Below are 10621 nucleotides of genomic sequence, written 5' to 3'. Positions count from 1 at the left end.
TCACATAATGTCCAGAATGTACACCACTGTTTCCTGCAGGTGTGAAAATAAAGGTTTATAACTTTGTGCTACTTGTCAAAAGGCAATCCAGATGACAGATGACAGAGCATAGATCCATTCTTAGGTCATTCTTCCAGAGATACCAGTGGGAAACTCTTGCACCAAGAAGTGGAAAGACAGGAATGTGGTCCATTTCTGATGCCAACTCTTGGGATGGCATTCTATAGAGTAATTCATTACCATAACTCTTGGTATGAGTAACCATAACTCTTCTGTATGAGTAACAAGGGTACTGACCTATATCATTTATTTATAATGTCCCTTTTTATTCTAATAGTTTATGATTTTTATGGCTTTATATGTTACAGTACATTTCCAAAAGGATGCAGAAAGAATGGATGCTGCCATAGTTCCTCCATCTCTTTATATGAGATGAAGGGAAGGTCAAAAGGATAGTCTCCCTACAGAGTTTAGAAATTGAACTTAGGAGCATAAGAAACTGAACTCAGAGATTAGCTGGATATCGAGCTGAGGGTTAATGCATAATTGAGAAAATCTTAGATGTCCCATGATGAATGGCAAAAAGATCAGGCTGCTTTTGACACCTTCAGAAGAAACATCCCTGGGAACAACTGGATGTGTTATCATAGTACTTGCTGCTCTGAGCTTTTGCATGATACAAAAAGAGGGAAGGAAAATCATGAATGAATAAGCTGCTTCCAAATAAAATTATCTACAACATTATGCTTTAAGTTTAGGGTCCATAGCAAAAAAGGGCATTCAGACCTTCCCAGTGCAGATCATTCACCTGGAAACCATTGTGCTATGCTCCACATTAACTGGTCTAGAGAACAGAGCATGCTTGGAAATCAGCACCCTAAGTCCCAGTCCTCATTCTGCTAGCACATAGAGTAATGCTGGAGTGGGTGCTTCATATGCATTGCCTCAGTTTACTAATTTGTAAAATGAAACTGGTAGTACCTACTTCATAAATAAGAATACTCATCTTGATGGCAGGTTTTCAAAAGTTGTTTGACAAAAGAAGTTTGAGTATAATTATGGTGTCAATTAGATGTAAAATTATTTTTTAAAATATGGAGGATTGAATCAAATGATCTGTTTAGGATATTTTTAAGTCCACTGATACCCATGACCTCATTTGTTAAACTTAAAAAAAACTCCATTAATGCAATCGAAGATTTCTCAAACTTATTAAGTAACATTTCTTAAAATAAGTTGAAACAATCCTAAGCTTAGACCATGTTTTTCAAGCTAAATAAAAAACTGTTGTAAGGTTCTGATATACTATTAGAATTCTCCTCTCCACTCGGCTTATCACTGAAACAACTATATGAATGCAACTTCTACTTTTAATAGTTAACTCCTTTTGGAGTAATTTTGACCCAGTTGTCAAAGTTCACCATGGGTCAGAATCATGGCAGAGTATGTGTTTGATCGGTCATAAATAAAAGTCTAGTTTACTTCCCCTTTCCCAAAACTGAACATATTTTTCTCTGAATTTAAAAGCAATTTTCTCTTTTGCATGAACATGAAAGGAAAAGAGGGAATTTTTTTGGAGTTGGATGGTTTGCTTGTTTGTTTTAACCAGCAGTTTTTAATTGTTTGCTCATCTCTGTCTCAGAGCAAGCTCATGACAAGTTGGAATTCAACCTCAGTACAAAGTTCCACTACACCACAAGAGACAACCGAAGGATTCAGTTTTGAACCTCCAATCTCTTGGGACGTTGATTATTTGGATGGGGTTGCTTCTGCAGTGGCAGCTTCTGTGCAGTACTTGGAACAAAATTATGGATCCTCAAAGACAGAATTTGAAGATAACACTGCCATTGTGTTTAGAAAGATACCACATTTCTGAAGAGTATGGCTTTCTTCTTCCAAATCCTCTGGTAAGAATAGGGCCTTGGGCCAGATCAAAACAGATGTCTTTAGATTTTGGGTTTTTGTTTGTTTTTTAAATGTATGTAGTTATTCAGAGATATGTATATACCACACTGTTAACATGAGGAACGTGCTATAAATAAATTTGGGTGTAATTGCCCTCAAAAAAGAGAAGTGAGAGCTATAGCCAAGGGTTATTCAAATGCAATGTTTCGAAGCCAGAAAAATTACTACCAAATAGCTGTCAAGAAAAAGACTGCTTAAAGGTAAGTTGTATAGACAAATAGAAGGCCTCAGGAATTGTAATGTGGTGTTTTCAGGTATATTCTTCTGAAACAAGCAAGAGATGGAATTTCCCCATTATAGATCCAATCTATAGTATACTAGATATGTGTTTGGGACATAAGTTCTTCTGGGAGAGCTTATTCCTTGTATACTCCACGTTACTGCTTTTGACAGCTTGATGTAAACATTTATTTTAACTTGGTGATGGAAAACAAAAGAGAATATGTGGGACCTTTAGTCTGTCTGGAGCTGCTGAAAGGGATTAGATGGCATCAGGAATTTCTGAGAAGAGGAATGAATCTTTGAAACAAAGAGTACCAAGTTCTTAATTCTGCTGAGTGGAGCCTGACATGCAATTCTGCTTCACTGGCTAGTTTTTATCAATGTTGTCTTTTTTATTTCATTAACTGTGCTCTGAGGCATAGAATACTAAAACTGTAAGAGTCCTTGGAAGCCAGCTAGACCCACTCCTGGCTAGCTGAAGTCCAGAATGACAGGCCCAAAGTCATATTAGCAGCAAATGCAGAATTCACCCTCAGGATATTTGGCATCTTTTTCTTATTATATCACAAATAAGGGACAAGGCAATTCAGTTAAAAAGAGCTGCCTTTTGCAGTCATTGTAGTTATTTATTAAAAAAACCCCAGCCTAATTCAACTACTTACCTATGATCAATAAATATCAAGCATTCACTGAGCTTTTGCTAACTAGCTGCTTTTATGATTCTTTTACTTTTGAGGTAAAAGTACTGGAGGAATTTAAATGAAGACAAGAGCCATTTACTGGTCTCAGAAGTTCTTCTGAGGGAGAACTTAGCTGCAAGGTCTAATCACAGTGCTCCAGTTCCCTGCTGACTATGGATCAGGTTTTCCCGTGCAGTCACTCGGTGGTCAGCTGTTTCCACTTGCTGGGTACTGAACGGATTTCTGAGAAGCAGGACTTCCAGTGAAAAGCCCTGGGCAAACCAGAATGAGTCAGCTGCCCTAATTTATACATAGCACCTCCTGGCCCTGAGTCACAACTGACCCTTCTTTTCATAATCTATGGGATAGAGGTCTGGTGCTGTGCTCACAGTATTACTATGAATCATGGATGTGTACACACTGTGATAGATCCAGAGTAAAGATTGGAAGCTGGTGCTTGGGACCCTGTGTTAGCCCAGGGCTTGTTAAAATCTCCATTCTGTGTGTATAATTTGTTGCATTAACTCAGGATTTACTAACATCCTCCCTAGTTCACAAGGAAGAAAGTGCTAATAGACCAACACCTTTAGTTGAAATTAAATGTGTTGCCCTGACCTGAGTAAAATAATGTTGCAAAGGAGGTGAGCACCAGGCAGGGCCACGGTTGTAGAGTTCCCCTTTCGGGTTGTTTCCTTTTTTATAATGTCTAAAGGAGAAGAGAAACAGTAGCAAGTGTTTGTGACATTCTGAGCCTGATAGAATCTGTGCTGCAGTGTAATTGATGGACTTCCCTTAGAAAAAACTTCTACTCCTGGGCTTTTATAAAAAAACAAAACAAAACTTCATAGTTCCACCCTGTGATAGTCATATTTTCCAGATGCTAAAATTCTCTTTCAGTTTTGATTTTCTTTCAGTCATGTGAGGATTTTAAATATTTCCTTTTCTGGGGAGGGTAGAGGAAGGAATTTTTATAAGAAAAGGCCCAGGTTTCCTCAGAAATCAGGAGACACTTAGTTCCTAGCATGCTGCAGGCTGCTGTGTTGCAACTCAACACAGACTGGGAAAGAGTAGTCGTGCACGTCCGCAGAGCCAGAACTGGGCTCTGCTCTCCTCCCGCTCCAGGGCATGTGCTCTTTCTTCACATCAGCTGGCCTCCACAGCGTCCTTTCAGCATCCCTTCCATGTGACCTCTGGGCTTCTTACAACAGGCATACTCCACAATGTCTCCGAAGAAAATATGGTCAAGTTAATGAAGAAGAAAACACTTGGGCTTGAAAGGAGACTGACTTCATCCCAAATATTCTATCCTACCACTTCTATGAACTCCCAACATTTCCAAGTTTTGACATTTCAGTGCAAAAAATTGACACTTTACAGATGCCTACCTGTAAACAGACCACAAAAACCCTTGGCTAGACCATGTGTCCTGAATGTGTACGTGCAAGTATGTGTGTGTGTGTGTGTGGTTGGTATTGATAATTTCTCTTTAGACAAAGAACATAAGAAAATTAGTTTGGCAGGAAAGCAGGAACCAAGATAAGAGAATAGATTCGAGCAAACAGGGAGACCTCAAATGTTGGACTCTGAAATTTAGATGTAACAGATCTGGCAGATGATATCATGCAGCCGGTGCTTAGAGTTTCCTCTCTGCATGATAAGGGTAGTTTGGCTTAGAGGATGGATCCTGGGCTGCTTGACACAGTTCCTTGACAAATTTTTAAAATACCAGTGCAGAGTTGCACTCAGTTAATTCTGAATGTGTAGCTGACCTTGCCTCATTACTGGAGCTCCAGATGGAGGGAAATACAACAGGAGGCCACCAGTGTGGTTCAGGGAGAGAGGTGGGGCCACACATATGAGGCCAGTGGTGGAAAGAAGGTGCTGTGGCTCAGTGAAGCACTGGGGAAGACTAGGAAGTAGTTAACTTACAAAATAAAGGAGATACTCTACATGAACTTTGGGGGCAGGAGAAAAGGATCGATGCAAATAGCTATGAAGGTGTTAGAACTTTCTTCTTTATTATGATCAGTCAGCACTTCAGGAAAAATGGTATCTTGCCCTGTAAATTTCAAAGCACTTGACAGAAGTAGTAGACTCAAGTTGGTTGGAAGAAAACAGAAAATTAACTGCCATAGTAGTCTATATTTTTCAGACAGATTGTAGATAGGACCAGTTAAGATATTTCTTTGAACAATGGTTGAGGCCGGGCGTGGTGGCACACACCTGTAATCCCAACACTCAGGAGGCTGAGGCAGGAGGATCACTGTGAGTTTGAGACCAGCCTGGGCTACAAAGTGAGCTCAAGGCCAGCCTGAACTCATAGTGAGACCATGTCTCAAAAAGAGAGAAAAAAAAAAATCAAAACAAAACAATGGTTGCATTTCTAGGGGATGTATGATCAGCGCCAAATGGGAATTTCAGACAATAACAGTACCATAGCAGAGACAAAGACAAATAAATTAGATTTGATAATACTGGATATTGATCTAATTAAAAGAACATGTTTGAGGATGGAAAAGAATGGAATGAATGAAGAATGGATTTTTGTGCAGTACTAAGGAACCAAGAAAATAGGGTAGAGACAAAGGGGAAATAGGCAAACATGCATAAGGAAGTGGATGCAGAGAGTACTAAAACTGAAATTTTAAATGTGGCAACTCAAGGTGTTCTCACTTTCGACACGAACCAAGTAGATGTATCTTTTTGTTAGAAGAGTCACCATCTAACCTACTTCAGGAAGTGGAGAGAAAAGAAAAAGGAGAAGAAGATGATGGAACAACTGCACCAATGATAACTTAATGTACTGTCCTGTCCCGAGATCCCCAAGCTTGACTTTACAGGCATGAAAGGGAAAAAGACAATGAAAATTGACAATGTAGAATATATAATGGTCAAGGATGGGCTACGGGTATAATTCAGTGATATAAGGTTTGCCTAGCATGACCAAGGCCCTGGATTTAGGCCCAGCACCAAAACACATATTATTATTTAATAATTAAATAATAGACATAAATATAAATTTTAAAATTTAAAATAAATAAAAAATGGTCAAAGAAGTGCAGGGATGCAAAAATAATGTACTGTTGCTCTGATTAGCATTGCTAATTCAAGGATTAATCTTGAGTTATGTTTTTCATGATATGCATTAGTTGCCTTCTCATCATTATCTCTGCTCTGGAGGAGATCAGCTCTCAGATAATATAACCTAGATCTTTGCAATAAAGCCAATGTAGGTGGTAAGTTCTAAATTACATTTTGTATTTCCTCCAAGCTTTCTAGACAATAAAGTTCTCTACTTCTAGACAAATAACTGATATTTTATAATTTCCCAAATGGAAATCCAAGTGAAATTTTCAAATGCATTAGCGAAATTTATTTGCAATCTCTCATATTTAATTAATAGAGCTTTTCTTGTATCTGTGACAAACTCTTTAGAACATATATGGTGTAATGATAGGAATAAATCCATGGAAATGTCCACTTTGTACGGGGCCCCTGCTAACTCTGACTCCGCTTCTGCTCCTCACAGCAGCCTTCACCTTGTGCAAGGGCCTGTTTGGCAATAAACTCATCTCCATCTCTGAAGCATATTTCCTCTGAGACTGACCGCGTTTCTCCATCTTTACCCTGGTTCAGTCTCTCATATCCCCCTTGCCTGCCTCCTCCGTTGATTCTTTATTCCTGCTCTTGCCCAGCTGAAAAACATGCTGTGCATGGCCAGTAGGTTAACTTTTTAAAATGAAAATCAGCCGTGACACTCTACTCTTTACCATTCTCCAAGCGCTCTCGAGTAGAAACTCACATTTTATCTTACGCGAGGTCCTTCACAATGCTTATCTATTTTTCCTCCACTTTACTTTGCTGTAATATCCTGCCAGTCTCTTTCCGTTCCCCACCTTTCCTGTTGATATTTGTCTGGTTTATTTTTGCCCAGGTTTTTATGCTTAACCCTCACTGTGCTCTTTCCTTGGCCAAAAGTTTAGCTAACCAAGCGCTAAATCTAAGAGTTTATTATTTCTACAAAATACATTTAAAAATATGTCGCACTTTAGATTGCAAATGTGTTCAGAAAAATTATTCAAATTAAAGCAAAAGGATGGCTCTGCATCAAATGAATATCATTGAAGCCTGGTCTAATAGTCTTTTTGTGGGATCATTAACCATAGGAGATGTCCCTGTTACTCGCTATTGATTAAGAGCCAATAGCTGATATAACATGTTAATTTGTAGATTTATGAGGTGAAAGGATTTTTGTTGAGGAGAAAAAATAATCCTTATGCTTATGATTGTACTACTGTACAGATATTAAGTGGTCATGCATTTAATCTGGCAAATATATTTCAAGTATTTTCTCAAAACTTCATGGTGTCTGAAGTGATCTTTGGTTTTCTTAAAATTTTTATTTTAAAGAAAAAATTCTTTTTTACAGAAAAAGAACAATAGCAAAATACAAACAAAACAAAGCAAGGACACTTGTTATATTGGTTGTTATATTACATATTGCTATCTTCAGCAAAGTTGCTCAGATTACCAGATGTAAGAATAGAAGATTGATCAAATCATTAAAGGGAATAAGAAAATAATAATTTAAAAGAACATTAGAGACAATACATAGTTTCACTGGACAGGATTGTAGGAAGTCACCAATGGTTATCATAATACAAATTGTTGTCGTCACATAAGTTGCTCAGATTCCCAGATATAAGCATGCAAAATTGGTCAAAATATAAAAAAAACCTTTTAATTATTAACTGTTCCCCTCAACAAACCATCAGACACCAGCAGTACAGTTATGGCACCGATCCATATATATATATAAAATGTCTTAGTACTTTCTTTTTCTTCTTTTCTTCATCCCAGTTGTTCCTCCCTTTGAGCAATTTCTTTCCCTTTCTTATTATCTATTGTACATTTTGGGTTTTATTTACTCTTTCATGCTCTTACACCAGGGAGACAATATGATAGTTACACATGTGGGCCCGATTTATTTCACTTATGAGTATGTTCTCTAGTTGCATCCATTTACCTATAAAAGCCTCGGGTTTATCTTTTTTTTTATAGCTGAGTAACACTCCATTGTATATAAAAACCACATCTCTTTTATCCATTCCTCAGTTGATGGGCATTTGTGTTGTTTCCAAGATTTACCTATGACAAATTGCACTGCTATCAACATGGGTGCACATATATCGCTGTGATATGATGTTTTTAATTCTTCTGGAAAAATACCCAGAAGGGCAATAGCTGGGTTAAATGGGACCTCTAATCCTAGTTTTGTGAGGAGTCTCCAGACTGATTTCCACAGTGGTTTCCCAATCTATACTCCCACCAGAAGTGGAGAAATGTTCCTTTTTCCCCACAGCCTCTCCAGCATTTGTCACTGGTTGATTTCTAAATAATAGCCATTCTTTGTGGGGTGAGATGAAATCGCAGTGTTGTTTTAATTTGCATTTCTTGAATGACTAATGATGTTGAAGTGCTCTTTGAACCATCCCTTTCACCCTGCTGAATTCAGCCTTAACGAGGTAAATATGCTTGACACATATTTTGTATTTGTATGAGTGACTTTCTAAGCTTTTTGAAAATTGTATTTGAATGCAAACATCTAGAAAAACAAGTAAGTGTAAAATGAGAAATTGATTTCTAAAAAGGAAAGCCATAAAGATTTTATTGTTCCTGTCATTCCCCTTGGTCTTCTGAGGAGTGAGGTCTTCTGAGGTCACCTTGTTTTCATGGAACACAAGACAAAAACCTTCCTGAGTGTTTATTCTGAAGAGGTGCTACAAAGTGTGCTGAACTTTGAGTCAGAGGAGCTTTGACCTGGCTGTGAAGCAGATGTGAAACGTGGGGAGAGTCATTTAAACGCTCTGGGATTTAACTTCCTCTATTTCAAACTGGAAGTGAAAAATGATAAGTGCTAACTCATAACATTAAAATAGCAGTGCAGATAAATGAAAGACTTAAGTATCTATGATAAACCTAGAAAGCATTAAAAGAAATGATGTTGGGATTAGATAAAGTTTCCAAGCATGATTTTAGCACTCCCCTAGAAACAGCTATTCCAAATATACACACAAAATATAATAAGCAAAAAAAATGAAAATATTTTCAAGCTCATTAGCAATGAGCAGAAATGTAAAATTTAAAATTGGAATGACTAGCAGATTGTTAGTGATCCATGTGGTGTGCATATAGAAAACCAGAAGAGAAACTTTGGAGAATCATCACTGCTAGAGAGGATGAGAATTAGAATATTTTTATTTTCTGCTTTATAGACTTGATGTTTTTTAATATTCTGCCATCTGCATTGATCACCTTTTTCAAAGTATTATGCCTGAGACAAGTATGTTGAGTTAGTCAGTATTAAAAGAACTGTAAAATTTTAATGCAATTAATACAAGTGATATCTTAAAAATGTAAGACTAAATATTAGTAATGTTCAGTGCTGCCAGAAGTGTAAACAATTGCCACTCCTAATATGCAGTATGAGTGTCTGCAATTGTATTAGTGTGGATGCCTTGATGCTTGAATTGATTCAAAATGTTGACCCTTCAAGATCACTTTGACTTAGGGGAAGAGCCAGAGTCACACGTTGCCGTACTCAGTGAATAAGGTGCATGAGGACACACTGATGCTTTTACACGCCTCTTTATTGGGTCATACTTGCAGCAGCATTCACTGTATTTTCTTTTACCACTGCTAGTAAAGACAGGAAAGGACTTTCAGAACTGCTGAGAAAGAGACAAGAATGATGGAGTACATGTGTTCAAAGTCATGGGGAATATTTTGAGGGAGATTAATATCAGTATGTCTTTTACTGTAATGAATTTTAAAAATTTTAACAGCCATATTTTAAAATTATACTTTGTAAGTGTAATAATCATCTGATATAATTTTTCTCTCAGGAATTAAAATGGTTTTCAACTTTTTAAATGTATATAAGACTAACTCAGAAGATCTACTTTTAGGAATTTGTCCTAAGGAAATAATCAGAAAATATCAAAAAGACATGTGTAAGAACGACTGTCCAAGTTGTTAATCATAGAGGAAAACATAAGCAATTCAAATATTTACCTATTGGAATACTCTGGAGGCTTTAAAATAGAGCCCATAATTATGTGTGAAGGGACACCAAAGAGGGTGCTATTTAGTGAAACTCTGCTTGTTCTATTTCTCACCCTCTAACTTTAAAAAGAAAATCTGGCAAATGGAAAGTCATCAACATAAGTAATCACCTTCTTCAATCTTTAGAGGAAAAGCTAAAAGGCAGAAAACATTTCAAATGGATTGCAAATTATCTTTCACGTCCTTTATTCCTTTCTGGGTTATTTGCATGCTTGGTCTCCTTCACTAGTTTTCAGTTTTAGGGTGCACCAGTCAGCTGGAGGGATGATGAAACAGAAGTCGGATCACCTTGGTGTCTGGTTCTGGATGCCTAGGATGGAGCCCAGGAATTTGCATGTCTGACAAATTCCCAGGAGTTCCTATACTGCTAGACTGCACACCACACTTTGAGAGTAATTTCTTTAAATTGGATGACATCGAAGTCCAAACATTAGACTGCAATGAGCAAAAGGGGAAAGGAAGAAAGGGAAAAAGAAAAAAAATATGTATACACCAGATAGTTAAGATAGTTTTACAGATCGCTTGTCTTGTAATGTCCTGCTAACCTATATCATTGTCTATCTTTTTTCTCTGTAAAATAAAAAAAAATACAAAACATTAGACTTTAAAAAGGAAGCAGATGTATAAAG

The 10621-nt window shown here is 37.3% G+C and overlaps 1 protein-coding gene across 1 annotated transcript in view; it reads left to right on the top strand.

Annotated features, from left to right (window-relative positions):
• Window positions 1–1647: 1647 nt before the first annotated feature.
• The window catches only part of Ido2 (indoleamine 2,3-dioxygenase 2), a gene marked incomplete in the record, with an annotated part of 44453 nt that continues 35479 nt past the window's right edge, over window positions 1648–10621 (top strand). Inside the window, 1 exon segment of the mRNA XM_013507732.1 lies at window positions 1648–1907. Coding sequence (XP_013363186.1) covers window positions 1758–1907 — 150 coding nt within the window.

Source organism: Chinchilla lanigera, unplaced genomic scaffold (assembly GCF_000276665.1).
Source record: "Chinchilla lanigera isolate Chin_1 unplaced genomic scaffold, ChiLan1.0 scaffold00135, whole genome shotgun sequence".
NCBI lineage: Eukaryota > Metazoa > Chordata > Mammalia > Rodentia > Chinchillidae > Chinchilla > Chinchilla lanigera.
This window is presented reverse-complemented; position numbering and strand designations above follow the sequence as displayed.